This window comes from Dermacentor albipictus, chromosome 6 (genome assembly GCF_038994185.2).
Source record: "Dermacentor albipictus isolate Rhodes 1998 colony chromosome 6, USDA_Dalb.pri_finalv2, whole genome shotgun sequence".
Taxonomy (NCBI): Eukaryota; Metazoa; Arthropoda; class Arachnida; order Ixodida; family Ixodidae; genus Dermacentor; species Dermacentor albipictus.
In genome coordinates, this window is record NC_091826.1 from 85,371,232 (window position 1) to 85,389,891 (window position 18,660).

The window sequence follows — 18,660 nt, forward strand, 5'->3', positions numbered from 1 at the left end:
CGTAATTTGCTTGTCTCCACGTTTGACTAGGAATAGCAGGGGAGAGTTATTAGTAGAGTTTGCGGAACAGAATAATATGCGGATAATGAATACCTTCTTCCGAAAGCGGGATAGCCGAAAGTGGACGTGCAGGAGCCCGAACTGCGAGACTAGAAATGAAATAGACTTCATACTCTGCGCTAACCCTGGTATCATACATGATGTGGACGCACTCAACAAGGTGCGCTGCAGTGACCATAGGAGGTTAAGAACGCGAATTAACCTAGACCTGAGGAGGGAACGGAAGAAACTGGCACATAAGAAGCCGATTCTCATTTATGCCCGAATTTTATTGCGATAGCAATTACATGAACACTCCAGGCGCATTTTTCCGTCGTCGTCACCTTGATGTGCCGTATGAAGTCCAAGGGCAATAACATCATCTCTACGTGTCGTTTGCTGTATGGGAGAGTGACAGCGGTGGTGGCCCACCAACGATGGTGGCCCACTGTCGCTTGCGCATAGGCAGAAAGCGGGGAGGAAGCGGGCCGTCTTCCGTTGCGCGCATGACTCCAGAGAAGGGCAGGAATGGGGGGAGGGGGGCGTTTTACTTCCGCAGCAACTGCGTGTGGCGCGGGCTTTATCTTGAAAGCGAGCTGCTTTCGGGGCGTAGTCAAGATAATCCGACGGCTCATAGCATTGCGTGTGCTATGTTCTCGCCGCTCAGATTGCGTTGAAACGATAGACAGCACGAAATTCACTTCGCTCGCTGCTGCTGTTGCGATTCTTCCCGCCAGCGTTCTTCACGCAAGACTCGATGACCGAGTGTCCTAGGTCATGGAGCGTGTTTCACAGCGAAGCTGTGAGCATCTAGTTGGTCCGCAATTTTTGGCTCCGTTAGCACAAAAAAAAATATGAGCCGAAAAAGTGCATATCCTCTTTGGAATCAGGCATTCAAGACAGCTCAGTATTCATTTCAATGAAGAAAAGCACAAACCAAGCATCGAAACCGCATGATGGATGATGAGGTGGCTATAAACAATGCGAGGCACGTTCCTTATCCCCGCGTGTGCTTCCTCGGCAGAGATTACGATTGCATATGCTGTTCTGGTGGAAAAGGCGCAACAGCAGCATGTGAATCACTGAGTGACGTCACCAAACTTGATATACAAAAGGGAGCCCTGCCTAAAAAAATTAAATTATGGGGTTTTACGTGCCAAAACCACTTTCTGATTATGAGGCACGCCTTAGTGGGGGACTCCGGAAATTTCGACCACCTGGGGTTCTTTAACGTGCACCTAAATTAGGTACACGGGTGTTTTCGCATTTCGCTCCCATCGAAATGCGGCCGCTGTGGCCGGGATTCGATCCTGCGACCTCGTGCTCAGCAGCCTAACACCACAGCCACTGAGCAACCACGGCGGGTGGAGACCTGCCGAGCAACTCATTAAGTTCATTGGAAGACCGCTATCGGTAGACCACGCAGACTCCCGAAGAGCAGCGAGAAAATGATGAGCATCGAAGAGTGCAAAATCGTAGTGCTCAACAAAGGCGTTGTGCTAAGATTAGGCAGAACAATAAAACATTTCATATCCTCATCGATGGCCTTTGAGCGGCTTTTCTAAGTTTCGCTGGCCATCCACAATATCAGGGTCAGGGTGGCAAACCAATATTTTTTGTTTACCTGTGAGAACTGTATAAACTGGTTGAAGAATCTGTTTCTTAAGGCAGTGTTTGCAATGCCGGCTGATGTCGCTAAGTCCAACGCGTTGCAAACTTTTCATATGGGGTTTTAAAACCCTAAACCCAGTTCAGGTGTAAAATCAAAGCAAGAACGTTAAAATAAGGTTGAACTTCTGACTACGCAACCGGAGGAATATTTGCCGCGGTATGACAAACGTGTAACATGTGCTTGATACGCAAAACTTCTACATCGTTCACCTTGACTTTAACCCGGTGTAATTTGCTTTTGTCGAACAAAACGCTCGGTAGGAACGGAAGCACGGACCTAAGATAAAACTGAAGATTTTGCCACTCCTATTTATCTTGCAAACCACTTAACAAATGTTGGCTGTTTGATGCCGGTCAGAGTAAGCAGTTCATGAGAGTGGCTTGTTGGGCTAGTTGTTGGGCTAGTGACTTGTTGGGCTAGTCTCTTTGTCTATGTCTGCCTCTCGATTTTTTCCTACTCCAGAGTTTGCTGGCATTCTCCTAGAGTAAGCAGTAACCCAACTGAATCAAGATGTGACATTCATTTATTCTTAGTATACGCAAAGTAATTGGAGGATATCTATTCCTGGTAATATTGTCACGTGGTAGTGACGTATGAAGAACACAGTAGCAATACTGTGGAAGACGAAACTAACTTTTATTGGACGAACCTGTGCGCACGAAAACAGCCTACACTTAAAGAACGACGACACCGGCGAACACAGTGGGCGATCGTCAAAATATGATCAGTGGGTAAAGTGCGTCGGATTTTGTATATTAGTGGTCGAATGTTCCAGAGTATTTGCTCGGACCTGCGTGTGTACCACAAGGTTCTACACCATTCGCGTCGCGCATGCATTGAATCAGATTACACAAGGTTCAGTGACAGACATTTGATTTAACCATCGATGACGTTCCAGAAACTTCCTATACGTGCAGGCTGTGACGGTTGGCGTGTAGCACTCCTTGCAAAAAGGACGCTAGACCACCATGCCTCATCGAAACGAAGGGTGAATTCCAATTTGTCAAGGTTGTCTCGAGTGGAGTGCCGATCGGGCGGACGCCCCGCATTGTTCACAGGCCCCTTTATGTGTGTGCGGGAGAACCGTTTTTACAAACGGTGTGACTCAAAGAGGAACCCCTTCCTCGATCTGTCAAGCTCTACAGGAGAACTTCCGAGAACCAACGTCACCTGCTGACTGCCACCTGCGGAGGCGAGCCCGTCTAGGCTCACCAGAGAAAGTGGGACCAGCCCATCTAGGCTCACCGGAGAAAGTGGGAGCAGCCACCCGTCCACAACGAGACGCAGTGCGGGTCACGTGACGTTGACTTGTGCAAGATTTCGCCTGGAATTTTAGGGGGCCTATTTATGGGGTCCCACGAAGTACTTTTCAACTTCATTCTCTTCTTCTCATGTATGACCAACCATTGAATAAGCCGTGCAAGTTTTGCACTAGAAATCTTTTCGTCTTTGCCTGGTCACCATGGTCTACTGGATGCCTGCAGCCCGCCGACAACACGACGCTACCCAATAGTAACGTCGGTGGAACTTCGGTAAACAGGCGTCGCAACAACTCGGCAGAGGTGGAGTACGCTACCCTGGAGGGCGCAACAAGGCGCGTCCTGTGCTGTGCGATAACACTTGTTAGGCGGTGAAACCGGGTCACCTGATAAAGATAAACATGTACATGTGTCAATGTACTACGAAACACTCAACTACGGTGAATGATTTATAGATTCATGTTGGTTCAGGAATAGTTAGGACAGGTTGTTTTTCTATATCCCACACAGATGCTCGGCGCAATGTTTCTGGCGAGATATGCTTCTTAGACCATGCGATTGCAGCGAACAAAATGTCGAAGCTGTTCGGGGTACACTGCTATTGTAATATTTCACTTAAGTGTTCGAAATAAAGCGCAGTTAAAGGAAGCATGTAGGCCCTTTTTATGCGAAGGTGCTTCGTGGACTGACAATGGGAGCAGTTCTTTCTTATATAAAGATATTGGTCAAAACATCGCGCTTCGCATTGTACCTTACTGTTTTCCTTTTTAAGGCAGCAGAAGCTCACATCTACACGCTTCACTATAGTTTAGCCTCTCCAACTGGCACTGTAAGAGAACTGCTTCGTCGTTTAGACTAGGCGTAATGACTAGATGGGTTTCACAATGCACATGTATGTCACCAATATAATGGCCAGTTTCTGCCGTTCTGAAAGGGCTCTTCAGTATCTCCACATGAAGGCTCCTGCATTGTATGAAGCATCCTCTCAACTGTTCAGCCTTCGCTCTAGAACCTAAAGGGAAACAAACTCTAGTGCCCCTAACGATATCTGTGGAAACTAAGCAATTGTATTTTTGTGAACAAATGAACTGACAGTAATAAGGTTCGTTCCATTTAAAAGAAAACATTAACAAAACAGCACCATAGTTGTAAGAAATGAATTTTCAGTGCGCTCACGCAACCAATTGTTCTTAACAAAATGCTGTTTCAGCAACCAAGTACTTTAACTAAGCAATGAATACACAATATCACATATATGCGAACTAGATCTGGAGTGTACACAGGTGACGAGCTTTTTTGTATCGCTTTCTTGTAGAGCTGTTGCAAAGCCTCTTAAACATTCTAAACATTTGTGCTCAATATAGAAAAAACGTACCTAGTTCCTGCCGGGATTGAAGCCGGGCTGGGTGCGTGCGAGGCAGCTACTCTTCCCCTGAGCCACGCCAGCATTTGCGAGCTTGCTAGGTGACTTAGTTGGTGGCCACGTTTAAGATAGGATGCCAATAAATTATCATCATTCCTATCATCGTATCGTGCCACTTCCTCTGAGATGTGACATGCGTGCCGTGTAGCGTCTATGCGGGCACGTCTATGCATTGCAGTTGCATATTATTACACCAGGAGGTATCTCATGTAGCAGTTGCATAGGTAGCAAGCACTACAAAATATATAGGGAAGTCTTGAGGAAACCCAAGATTAGCAGATGTATAAATGTTGGTGTGATGAAAGACATACATGGCATACCTAGGTAAATCAAGCATTCTAGGTCACTTTTTTTCACCATCCCATTTCAAAGCGAATGTCATTACATCAGCATCATCACGATTAGCATTGTATCGCGTCATTTGACACATGATGTGACATGCGCGCCGCATAGCTTTGATACTTACAAACTTTGCACTGCAGTTCCGTTATATTCTACCAGGTGTCCCGACAGGTCGCTGGTCGGTGCATGCCGCGGGTATCTGGACCTGGTTAACACGAGCAGGCTAGGTGGCTATTCGTCACCACCCCGGTTCGAAGGGGATGCCAATAAGCCACCATTATTATCGTCAACAGCAAGCGACCATGCTACGGGTCAAGGGACGTGATATGTGCGCCTCGTAGTCTCGATACCTGTGTTTACTCTTCTGTGCAGGTTATGGCGCTTTCTCGCAAAGTAGGAACCCCTGCTGAAGAAGCGAATCGTAGAGCTACGCGCGCAGCTGCAAACAGGTTACATCGGTGTCACCACACTGCTGTGCCGAGAGCAAGACAAGCCGGAGCTTTCCGTCGAAGCTGGCCGTAACAGTTCACATCCTTCTCGCGAAACCGACGTGCCGCGAAGACACTCTAGTGCGTGTTCCCCAAAATGGAGCTGCTATGTAGCGGCTCCTCCAGCTTATGCTGTGATTGTGTTGGGTGTGCCGCACAGGCCAGTGACTTATTTGAATGGCTGGACACCTTTGTAATGACTTTTTTCTGGACGCGCGCTGTGTCGTAGCAAGTGTATAAAAGGGCCACGTTCTTTCAGAAACAAAATTGTGCTAAGTAGCTTGCGCCTTGTGTGTCCCATCGTTCTTTCTTACGTGCGTGTCCGCTATGCGCAACTCTGTACATATGGCATACGAACAGACTCGAATAGATATCTTAGAATTTTAACATGAAAAGTGACGTTTTCATAGGAGACAACCTATAATACTCCGCATGACACAGTTCTCTTTTTCTAAAGACCTGCAGATTAGACCATAAGGACCGTGAAGTGGATGCAGCATGCCAATTTAACATCAAGGACGCGGAAGTTCAGTACGACGGGCGGATGTTCTTTGGTGAACCTGAAAGGCAGGCGTTCAGGCTCTACGCCTGGATAACCGAGATCCCTTTCGGAGATAACTTGAACCCTGCATCACTGACGACGATAGTTTACATCAGTCGTCAAGCTGGTCGATACGCAGGTAAAATGTATATGATATCTTTTTTCTTCGCGTTCGTTATTACGTGTGCCACCTTTTCTAGAAAAACATGGGACCAAGCCCATTCGTCGCTGTGATATAGAAGGTGTGATGCCGTGGTGTTGCCATTGATCCGTTATTCGCAGGAAGACTTTTTCAACGATTGAAGCATACTCGAAAATTAACGCGCTCAACACTTCCAATGCCTTCTATCAGGCTAGAGCTGGTGTGACGAAGCGCTACACCACAAGATCTCTGATTGATCAGGCGTAATGTGTGAACTAATAGCTTCAAAAGGAACAAAAGCACGTGATCACGCATTCGAGTAGATCCTTCGGGAATTTCTAGCAAAGGCATCCCTTAAGCCGAGCGCTATTAACTTCGCCTGAGAATCAGTCACAACGCCCTGGCTCTTTTCACGAAATCTGTATTTGGTGTCTGGCATGGTTTTTCACGGACATCAATATAAATTCAACGCCGTAAGTGAACCCCACACTTTCTAAATGGCCTGCATATCTTCCATAAGTTGCCCCCTATTTCTACGAGATACATAGAAAGTTTAGTTCAGCGAGGAAACCGTGGGCTCTTGAAATGGCGGAAGAATATGTTAATTCACAAGTTTTGCTGAATGAGCGAGTTGATGCATAATATTATTGCCTTTCTTTAGCGCAACTCAGTTTGAGTATGAAGGGAAAAGTGACAGACAGGTGACAGGATGAGCCGACAATGAGACAGATTGTGCTAACCATGTTACCTGTGAGTCCTTTTTCCCTTCAAACTAAAACTGAGTATCGCTAAAAAAAGACAAGAATAGCATAAGTAATCCAGCGTTTAGAATTTATTGGCAACAATGACATCATTAACATTCTTCCCCACATATCACCCTTCAGCATTTATTTATTTAGGAATTTTTTATTTACTTAAGTATACTCCCAGGGCCTTTGTGGGGTTACAGAAAGGAGTGGTTGAGCACTTACACAATGCAGCAATGGTTGTCCTCAATCAAGAAACATCAGGATTGGATGCGATGTAGATGGGAAGCTGGTTCCAGTCGGACGCAGTCTTCTGTATAAAGGAGATGGCATACTGGTGTGTACGGCAGCGGGAAAGAACTTTCAGACTCCCTTTGTTGTGGAAGGAAACGTATGAAATAACAGAGACAAGCTCGCACTTTAACACTTGAATGTGGAAGAATATTTCAGTTGAACTTCTTTAAGAGCTAAGTCAGGTAGTTCTAGAGTACGAACTATTGTGGCGACGCTTGGCGGCACAGCAGTAGTGCCGTGCATTCTGGTGTATATTGAATTTGAATTCTTTAAATTTATTTTGCCATCAGGATACAAAACAATGAAAATAGATGAGACGGGTCTTGATCCTTAGTATCATGGAAATACGGGTCTATAGGTAAATAATACCAGAGAGAAATATGCATCCAAAGCAATTTCAACACTTTTTGTTGTTCGTGTTCATGCAGGTAGCCGACATCTGGTATTGCAATTACACTTCAAAATTATTACAGGTTTATGTAGTATGTAGTGATGTTTCAGCTGAACGTAATAGCATTTTATTTGTTTTACTTGAACAGAAACACATTTCCACGAAGTGAAACCAACGCTACATAACCGCCTCTTGCAATACACATTTTTTACAAGTGGCTTCAAGATGTTGGCGGCTTCAAAGCATTGTGTTGGAAACCGAGAAGGCGTGAATAAGAGATAGTGAAGTGGGCAAGTGTTAGTTATAGAGTTATAAACCGTAATTGTGGTGTTATAGTTTATTAGCAGTATAAGAGGTATGATTTCATATTTGTCAGAGAGCTGCTTGGTAGGAGGTGCGTAATTTATACTCGAAAAAAAAAACAGCAACTAATGTCTCGGTTTTGCAGCACTACACGCGACTTGAAATAAGAATCATACGCATGGTCCCATGGCTCTATATCTTACAAAAGCTATCTATGAAAAAAGGAAATCAGACGATTCTCAAGGTTGGTGCATAAAAAAAGTAAAGATTTTTAAATATCCCAAAGGCGAACAGTGCTAGCTGTTTACCTAGCGACGTAATATGCATTTTCCAGTTTAAATGAAAATGTATTGTAACACCCAGATATGTTTTAGCATTCGCACATTAAATGTGCTCTTCTTCTACCTTAAGCACCCGAGTCGAATCCTGTAAGTTTGCGTGAAAAATGAATCAACAAATATGTATTTCTTTCTTTAACTTCGGTTGCAGCTTATTAGGGCGAAACCAATACCTAATAGGCTTCATTTATTCGTTAGCTATATGCAAACCTTCTGTCGGAATGTTCGCAAATGAGAGCAGTGTCATGCGCGTACATGGCAGGGCTGAAATTTAGCAAAATCAATGGCTTGCGCTTCACGTAAAAAGAAAATAATATGAGTCCCGACACTCACCCTTGGGGGACTACAGTTGTGATCACCGAAATATCTGATTCGACATCGAGAAACCGTACCTTTATTTGTTTGTTAGTGAGATAGCTTCCGAAATGATTCTAGACAAACACCATGGCAACTGGAACGTTCCGGCGTCACAAGGAATACGCCTCGATGCACAGTATCAAAAATTTTTATTGATCAATAAACGATCAATATTTATCAGTGAATGAAACGTTGATATAATAGTTTAAGCAGGTGTTCACAATATCTGAGAAAGATCACAAAGCTGTGGTGGTTTACGTTTTGCTTCTGAATTCATGTTGGCTAGGTATTAGCGCCAATTATCGTTTAACAAAATTCATGAGCGACTTCGCGATGAGTTCTGCAAAAGCTGTAATAATAGCACTCGGAACAGATATTGGGCCGTAATTTTCAGGGAGGCTTGGGTCTCCACTTTTGTGTAGATGAACATTTCAAGCAAGGATCTAGGCACGCAGCTGTGTAAGATGCCATATTGAAAACATAAAATTTTTCTATACATTACTTTATTGTAATTGAAGATACCTCATCACATCCAGAGCAGTGTTTGCACGGCATCGTGTTGACTACTGCGACGATCTCAGCTGCCGTGATTTTTACGCAACCAAAGGAATTGATTATTTTTACAGAAATAGTGTAAAGTATAGCGTAACGACATGTATTCATAATTTCCTCGCCCATGTTACAATGCAATTATTAAAAAATGCCACTATTGAGGCTGCCGGTATTCGTGTCACCTGATTGTAAGACAAACTGTATTGATTGCGACTTCATTTTTATTTAATTTTTGATCTGCCAAGTAATTTTAGAGTATTGAATTTCTAGCGTGACTTGAAAATAGTAGTCCTTCTTACGAGCACGCGTGATTCGCGTCAGCTTATTTTGTGGCGCAGTGAAATTTCCTTCGTAATACCAGTTAACCTCTATTTTGTTGATTAATTTGCATGTCAATAGCCATTCTTCTTTGAGTTCCCAAATAGCACGGCTCATCCATGAAGAAATAGGGTTCTTGTGGTACCCCTTTTCGCGGATGAAAGCACATTGCACTTTGGCTTCTATCAAGTTATTACTTAGTAAGCTATATTGCTGGTTTGCGTCAATCCGGTCCAAATTTATACTCTTAATTTCTAGATCAGCTTGTTTTAAAACGTCGAATGAGTTTTATGGTAAGTGTCAATCTGTAGGCACGTGCTGTATTCACGGGGAAATAAGATTATGAGCTGGAAATAACAAATTATTGTGTCATGAACAAGTGATTGTTGTATTGAAATTGCAAAGTGTGTGATGAGTCGACGTAGACGATGAAGAAGTGTCTCTGCTAGGGTTTGTAATAACACTGAAAACTACAGGAACTCTTCAGAAAAAATTCTCATTGTTTGTATTTTTTATGGAGCTACTATTGAAGTCCCCACATATTTCTATTTTCGTATTGGAGCTGGTCAATTGAAGGAGCTATGTATCAATGTGATGCAACAAGTTAAGAGTATTTAGGTTAGGAGCGCGATAGACAACAGCAGTTGTTACAGTGTTTATACAAGCAAGCAAACTTCGTGCGAAAAAAGAGCGTGAATACTATGGAACAACTGAAGATTTTATATCCTTAGCGGACAGTCCAAACACTATCACCTTGCGTGCGGACCGCTTTTGCATAAAAAAAAAAGAGTAATGTGGTATTTTTAAACTGGCCAGGATTCAGCCATGTCTAAGATGCAGCCACAAAATCAAAGTGAGACGCACCAGTGGCTATGGAAAAGTGGACTCCGAACACTGCGCTGTACCAGCGAATAAGACTCTTTATGGAGTGACAACTGATAGACAGCCACGTCAGCAATTCTTAGCAGGTCTTTGAAAGACCTTCCTCAGTGTCAATATGTACAAAGCTTGAATTACGTGCTTTACAAGCAAAAATTTTACCAATTGCCATCCTCGTAAAGTTGCAGCTCTACAGAAAAGCTGGATATGGCTAGCTGATTCGTCGGTCGACAGTAGGCAGAAAACTCTTCCGGCGCAACACCATGCGCATGCACGAAAAAGAGAGAGACGTGCGCGATTGACTGCGCCAGTAGTGATATCGTTGCTCACCTTCGCAGCCGAACGCACGCGCAGCAGTTTTACTCCACCTTCTAAATGGACAGGCCACTCGTTGTAGGCACTCCTGAGGAGCAGGCAGCTTTCGATCAGCAACACCGCGAGCGAAACCGAGAACGAGCTCGTCTACGCCGTGGCAATGCCGCAGCGAAGCCACAAAAACAGGCGTGTGCATCCCAGGGCAAGCAGCATTTGCAACTGACTATCCCGCAGCCTACTAAGCCGTCATTCAATGAACCATCGCAATTAACCCAGTGATAAACACCGGGGCCGCACGTTTCAGCCTCGCTGGTTAACCATCTTTACGGAGTGCTCAGGCGGTGATTAGGTTTCCTTTTAAGCGAGGTAGCCTTACCAAGTAGAATTTTGTTTTCCACGCATAGATGATCGATGATGTAAACAGCACCACTGCCTTCAAAGAGAAAGTCTGTTGAACCAAGTTTCTTTTGAACCAAATTTTTTGCCGTTTGCAATAGAATATCACAAGGTGTGGGAAATGGAAACTGTGCCACGCTCAAGTTCGGGTTTGACGAGAGATTTGTACGAGCTTAGGTTCAATTAAAGTCGCTACAGGAGAAGGGAATGTACGTCGAATGAAGCCAAGGCTACGAATGGCATTGCTAATAACGTAGTCAATGTGTCATTCTAAGAGGTTGCTCATATTATGAATGCGTGGTATCGCTGCACAACAGCAGAGCCACATTCAGATGACAATCGAGCGCACCTAACCGAGTAGCGTTTTTGAGTAAAGGCACCGTCACGTTCTGCGCTCTTCGTAGCATGTCGTCATAGCTCCACTTTTTTAGTTTTCGCATGAATCCTATGAGTTTTACATACATGCAATCGTGAGCTTTTCGTTGCGGCGTTTCTTTAACGTACCGTCCTAATTCCGAACACTTGGAGGGAGCCGTTAATTTGTGCGTGATCTTTTCTCTAACATTTTTAATAGAAACTGAACCACTTTGAAGTAGTAAACGACCTGTTTCTTTTACTGTCGCTCGATGAATATGTCACATTTAGTTGCGCTGCAGAAGTCGCCATCAATTTTCATGTCTTCGCCAGTAACATACTAACCATGACGCTGCGCTTTCAGCTCAAAATGTGTGGTGTGGCTTTCGCGCGGAGAACGTAAGAAGTTCATTCTTTAACGGTAACCTTTCTTTACCTACCATCCGATAATTTCGCCTGGGTTGGTCCTTCGCTGGTCGACTTCTGGCCGAGTAGATCTCCTCTCAATCGAAAATGGAAAATCAGGGACGCGTCCGTGATTGAAACCTTGGCTGCCCAGCAGCAACCCGATGCTCGTACCTTTCGGCCTCAATTTTTTTTTTGATAACCTGGAATCACAGGTATACTTTTCCTAGTGCCAGCAACAACTAGCTTCCGTTGTTCTTGCGCTGATTAATAAGTATGCATAATTACCTCTTTGAGATGAACCCTATATGCTCTACTGGTAGCTAAATCATTTTTATGAGACCTGCTATAAACTTTTTTTCTTTTTCTGAAAGAAATTATGCTGGAACTTGGCTCTAACGCCCCACCTATCAACCTCGGATGCAGCGAGTGGAAATTCTATAGCTTATGAAGAAATACAGCCGTACCTTCAAGCAAGAAATAGTTTAGCGTGCGAGAATCGTCATCTGGCTGTAGTGAGCCAAGAAGTTGGAGAAAATGGCCTATGCGGTTGTGTTTCTTGCGCTGCACAATATTAGAAAAACAGACACGCGTGGTGATCATGTTGAATTTACTGAGATTTATATTTCTCAAATAGGCTTCCAAGAAACAAGTCATTCTTATTTATTGACTCACATTGTAATGCAACACTTATCTGCCCCATGCGCACATTCAGTAAATGGTGTCTCTGCGCAAGAAACGCGACTCTCCACAGGAGAATCAATCGTAACAGTCCTCACTGAAATATAACATACCATTATATACTGATCAAAAATTGTCATCCACTAGAACGCCGTTCGAAGCTACCGCTCTTCTTCCCATCTTTACTTCCCCTTTCTCTTCCCCTAGTGGAGGGTAGAAAACCGGAGGTTGTAACTCAGATTAAGTTACCTGCCTTTCTCTCATTTGCATCTCTCTCTCTTTCCATAGGAGTTTCTCGAAAAGCAAGGTTTATAGTTGCGCGACATTTTCCACGTCGTTAATACTGTAGTAAGCATAGCATTGTTTTTCTTTATAATTAAAGAGATGCGAATATTTGACAAGTTCAAATAACTAATAAGTTTCACATCAAATACAACTTCCATAACCAAGACAATGCATTATGTTTACGAAATATGGAATTTTCTCACACCCCTACCTTTAAGAGACAGCATGTTTGTCGGCAAACCAGTAGTGTCTGTAGAGAAGGCCCTATTTGTTTAAGAATCTGTTAGTGAGTGAAAAACATTTATTGCGAATCAAAACTGTTCACGTCCGGCGAGTAAGTGGGCTGGGGCACTCGCCGGGGTTACGCCCAAGAGTTCTTTACTCCCGGCTGCTTTCTTTGCCCGCTGGACTGCCCACGGTTGGTCTTTTAGATTTCATCTGAGCAGCGTGGCCTAGCATCGCGCGGAGGCTGTCGGTGGAGGTCTCCCTCTCATTATCGTGTATTAGCCCTTGACATTGTCATAGCATGTGTTCTAGCATGGTTTTGGTGCCACACACTTTGCGTCTATCTGTTGTGTATATTTCTGGATAAATAGCGTACATTAGTATCGCACTCGTATGATTTAGTTTGTAGTTGTCACCACCGGACAGCTTGCGATCCATTGAGTTGTAGATGGGGTGATGGATAAGTGCATATTTGCATCTTGTAATGGTTGGTGACGTCGTTGAACATGATTACTCTGTAATCACATTGCCACACCTCAGAGGGCCCTGTCGAGGCGTCTGCGTTTTTCGCAGCTCGGGAAGTGAGTCCCCGGGTTACGCTTTGTGCTACCGCGTTAGGGTTGTTCTGTTTCGTTCAGTTGGGGCTCTGGGCTTGTGTCCGTAGGATTTGGACACATGTGCTTTCCCTTGTTGTATTGCCTTTTCTGAGTATGTTTAGCGTCTCATGGGAGATCCGGCCATTCGCGAAGTTCCGCACTACCATTTGCGAGCCGCTGATTATAGAGTATGCGCTGGTTTGCGGTATGGCTAAAGCTACAGCCGCTTCCTTCACCATTTCGATACGCGTCATGTTTATAGTGAAGCTTGTGCAGCAATGTATGTTGTGGCTGAGTACTGCCACGACAAAGCTGCGTTTGCGTTCGTAACGTGCAGCGTATACAAACGCCGTGTCGTTGTCTCTTCCGTAGTTCTTTGTCCTGTTTTTCGCCCTGATTTTTCTCCTGCCCTCGTGGTGCACAGGATGCATATTCTTCTATAGCGGGGGTACCGTGAGTTTGGCCCTTACTTCCTTGGATATGACCCGTTTGTCTATGTATTGTGTGTCGTAGAGGATGTCTAGTTCTTCTAGGATAGGTCTGCCCACCCTGGTCTTGGAGAGGCGTTTGTACTGCGCTATACGTTGTGCTTCTATAAGCTGCTCTCCGTGTTGTGCAGTCCCAGTTCTAGGCGTTTCGCGGTGCTCGTGCTTAGCATGAGTCCAATCGCTTGTTTATATGCATCCTATTCACACCATCTAGCTTCTTCGTTTCTGCTGTGCAGCATCTGTGGTATGCCGCCCCATGCGTGATCTGGCTAATGACGAATGCCTTCATTAGTCTCATGACGCTTACCTCTTTAATACCCTCGTGCCTGTTGGTGATTGTCTTGATCAATCGCATCGTCTGAGCAACGTTGGCGGTGAGTTTTCGAATGGTTTCTCTGTTGGTACAATTGGCTTCTATGATTCTCGTCAAGCTGTCCGAGCTTTTAGTCCTGAACTCCTACTTTTTTTAAGGAAATAAAATGATTGATTGATTGATTTACAACACTCGTTATCACCTGAGCTTTAGGAATGGGTTATTTATTTTCTGTCCTGAGTAGTATGTCTGTGTAGGTTTGTGTGTTGTGTTTTTGGGAGGTCTCCTCTTTAGCTTTGGTCTCTATAACAACAATCGGTTATGATCCTCTTTCTCTAAAAAGCAAGAGAAAACGGACCAACGCCGCACGACGTTTGTAAATATATAACCGCTGATGCCGTATGCTTGGACCATGCGCTATACAGAACAAATATATCTGTAATCCAGCACGTACTACTGCTTAGGACGCTCGCGCAGTTCGTAAACGGTCGCTTTGCTGGACAAGCTCAATTCAGACTGTAAGGTATGCTGCTATTATTAGCCAAAACTATTTTATTCATGGGTGGAAACCTCATCCATCCAACCAAGTAGTCACGCAATGTAACCTGTAGTGAACAGTTTGAACGCTTGTCATACAGCACAGCTCCGATCCTAGCAAAACAGTACCCACGCTGTTAGGATCGTCGCGTATGTTTTGTGGCTCCTAAACCGCAGGTCACATTAGTGATTGGAACATTTAGAAATACACAATTGATCTCCGAGGCTGATTGTGGGCTCAAATATGCGAGCACACATCGCGCTGCGTGTTCCGTCCACCTCAACGCCAGCAGAAATTCCAGCCATGACACCTTAAACCACTCCAGCACGTCTCACAGAACCGTTTAGTACGTAGAAGACGCACGTCATACCAAACAGACCGTACGACCGCGAAAACAAACGCCAGAACCTACCGCCGAGCGTATACCTGCCATGCAAAAGACCACTTTCACCCAAGCCAGTATGGCGCTGCGTATAGGCGGCGCCACTGCGTTCACAATATGGCGGCGCCTACGAAAAAACGGTCTACATCCTCGCCCTGGGTGTCAAGTCTGCAAGTTGCGAAATGCTGAAGCCGACATCCACCACCTGCTGTGGGTTCGCCCTGCATCGAAACCGACGAGACTCCGGCACCACCCAGCAGTGAGACTTTCGCCGCATAATCCTAGCGATTACACTGCGTGGACGCATAGACCATATTATCGATCCTTCTTGGACTTCATTAGATCAGCAAATCTTTTTTCGTTCATTTAGTCATCCTAATTCCCCCCTTCCCGTTCCCCTGTATGCCCTGAGGCATCTACCCTCGCATAAAAAAAACGACTGCGTCCGTTAAGTAGCGCACTAGAAACTAGTAGCCGTCCCGCATCAACATTCTCATTCTATGTGCTTAGGCGCTAAAGTTACCGCAACCCACTGCCTTCCATCTCGCACAGTTACTCGATGGCATTAACTTCCGGTCAGATACAGGAAAGTCGCACACTGTACCAGTTGCATTATATGCTAACTTCGCTTTTAGTTTTGCCAAATACCATGTCATTCGTGTGAGTCAACAGTGTTGATCCAATTATCCTTGTTGGCAGCAATAAATAAGCGCTGCCGAAGACCAGATGCGATTCAGGTGGTTGTATTTCTCTAGCAAGTTGTCGCCACTGGGATTGAAAACCAAATTTGTTTTTCCTTCATACACGCCAAATCTCGTTTGCCCGAGGCGTTATTCAGCCTAGAAACAGACTTACCCGCTGGTCACGAACATCAGTGAGAAATATTGTCATCTTACACGACGCACTGTCATTGTATACTTTGAAGAAATTACCGACGTCCGCGGTCCAAAAATATTGGCTGATTTTTCTCCGTGCAACTATTCTGCCACGGCATTCGCGAGCACTCTTGATGTAAACGCGACCCTATCATCTTCCCAACGACAAGGCCTTTTGGATGTACTTACTTCTTTTCAAGGTCATTTCGCTTCAATAACGAAGGTTAATCAGACGTCGCTTGTGCAGGACCTCATCATTACCGAAGCTTCCGAAAAGGCCCGTCCGACAACATGCCTATAGAGTGTCGCAAACATCGTCAGATTAGCAGATGCTTACAAACGATGTCATCCAGCCATCCACCCTTCCCTGGGGTTCGCTAGTTGTGTTAGTAAAGAAGAAAGATGGTACCTTACACATCTGCATCGATTATAGAAAATAGTATAAGATCGCGAAGGAATACGTTTATCATCTACCCCAAATAGATAGATGATTCATTGAATCGTATACGGAGCGCTCGATACTGGTATTTAATGAAATTATGCAGTGGCTATTGGCAAATTGCAGTTGACGTTGACGTTTTATTACTCTTGAAGACCTCTAAGTGTTCAAGGTCCTTCCATTTGGGTTGTACTCGGCTCCAGCTACTTTTGGAAGAATGGTGGACACCATTCTCTATGGGCTGAAATGGCAATTTTGTCTCGTTTAGCTAGACGATGTGGTAGTCTTTTTGGACATGTTTGAACGACACGTCCACCGCCTGCAGGCAGTTGTTCAGGTAGTTCTTCAGGCCATTAGAACGGCTGGACGTTCTCGAAAACCACAGAAATGTCATTTTGGCTACGAAGAACTGAAGTCCGTCGGTCACATTGTGAGCCATGCCGGCATCCGCGAAGACCCTGAGAAAACGAGCGCGCTGCCGCATTTGTCGTGCCAACAAATAAGCGCGATCTCTGCCGATTTCTCGGTCTCTGCGTGTACTACCAACGCTTTGTTAAAAATTTATCTAAAATCGCTGAACCCCACAGCCAACTTATGAAAGAAGGCGTCCCGTTTATTTGGGGTCCGAATCAGAGCCACTCCTTCCATGCCCTCCGAAACTTACTCACCCGCCACCTGTACTCAATCACTTCGACGAGAATACTGAGACGGATAAACGCACCCCAGCCCATTCTTATTCTTCTGATTATTTCCGTCTCATGATCCGGATCCGCAGTCACTACCTGTCCTAAGTATATGTATTCCCTTACGACTTCCAGTGCCTCGCTGCCTATTGTAAATTGCTGTTCTCTGTTAAACATTACTTTAGTTTTCTGCAGATTAATTTTCAGACCCACTCTTCTGCTTTGCCTCTCGAGGTCAGTGAGCATGCATTGCAGTTGGTCCCCTGAGTTACTAAGCAAGGCAACATCAACAGCGAATCGCAAGTTACTAAAGTATTCTCCATTAACTTTTATCCCCATTTCTTCCCAATCCAGGTCTCTGAATACCTCCTGTAAACACGCTGTGAATAGCATTGGAGAGATCGTATCTCCCTGCCTGACGCCTTTCTTTATTGGGATTTTGTTGCTTTCTTTATGGAGGACTACGGTCGCTGTGGAGCCGCTATATATATCTTTCAGTAGTTTTACATACGGCTCGTCTACACCCTGATTCCGTAATACCTCCATGACTGCTGAGGTTTCGACAGAATCAAATGCTTTCTCGTAATTTCTGAAATCTGTAAATTGAAAGAAAAAAATGGTCGTCTACTCGTATGTAGCACCAAGTTACAACGGACACCCATATCAATTTCTCAGAAAGCAAGCGTCGCAGTTGAGGAAGGATTTGTGCTTGTACTATATTCTGGAATAGGCGTTGCGGTTCCTTATATTGGAACATCAAATGCGAATAGAAGCCTACATTTAACAAACAGCAGGTCTGTCGGTGATACTACCCACGTTCACAGAAGACCCTAATGTTTTAGATTCTGCATGCTTAAACCCATTTTACTGGGGAATCCACGCCCTTGACGTTCTACGCTTACAAGATACAGGCAAATCCTAATAAAAAAGTTGACAGTCGCTTTAGTAAATGCTAAGGAGGATGAAGGTGAAAGCCTACGCGTTCGCGAGATGTTCAATATGTTACTCGACATTCTCGTTCAAATGAATTGTTGCTTCTAAGGTCGAGGCTTTGACGCCCATGATAGGTCATTGGTTCGACAGCCTTAACTCTACCATAATTACCTGTGCCCTATTGAACTTCGCCCTAGTTAACACGAAAGGTGGAGGGCTCAGCTCCCACCAAAGGGTTCCAGTGGAAGAAAGAAATCTAACTTAAGTACCTATGCCTCAATTAACTTCGCACTAGCTAATATGAGAGGTCGAGGATTCGACTTCTACCAAAGGCTCCGAGTGCCTTATCTCCTGGAGGAATTCAGGCCAGGGAGCACGCGGTGCCGGCAAAAGAAGAAAAGGTAGGAGAGGGGCGAGAAAAAAAAAGCGAAGCCATTCCACCATGTGAAGTTGGCTGACCAGCGAAGCTGGTATAGTGGTATAAATTATTTTTGTATACAGTTTTGTTGGTATGTAAATATACATGTAAATATGTATGTCATTTATGCAAAATACAACGAAATATCAGGCGCAGACTATTTCACGTTTTACGTCATAAATACACAGAGCTACCGCCGAAGGGTTTTTACGACGCCTCTCTAAAAACACAGGGGTTGTCGATGCAGCTG

General features: G+C 44.6%; 1 protein-coding gene across 3 annotated transcripts in view; it reads left to right on the forward strand.

Annotated features, from left to right (window-relative positions):
• Nucleotides 1-18,660, forward strand: part of LOC139061262 (uncharacterized) — a 69,075-nt gene that overhangs the window by 16,521 nt on the left and 33,894 nt on the right. For all 3 annotated transcript variants that reach the window (XM_070540978.1, XM_070540977.1, XM_070540976.1), the window contains exon 4: nucleotides 5,681-5,903. In XM_070540978.1, coding sequence (XP_070397079.1) covers nucleotides 5,681-5,903 — 223 coding nt within the window. The remainder of the gene's footprint in view (nucleotides 1-5,680; nucleotides 5,904-18,660) is intronic.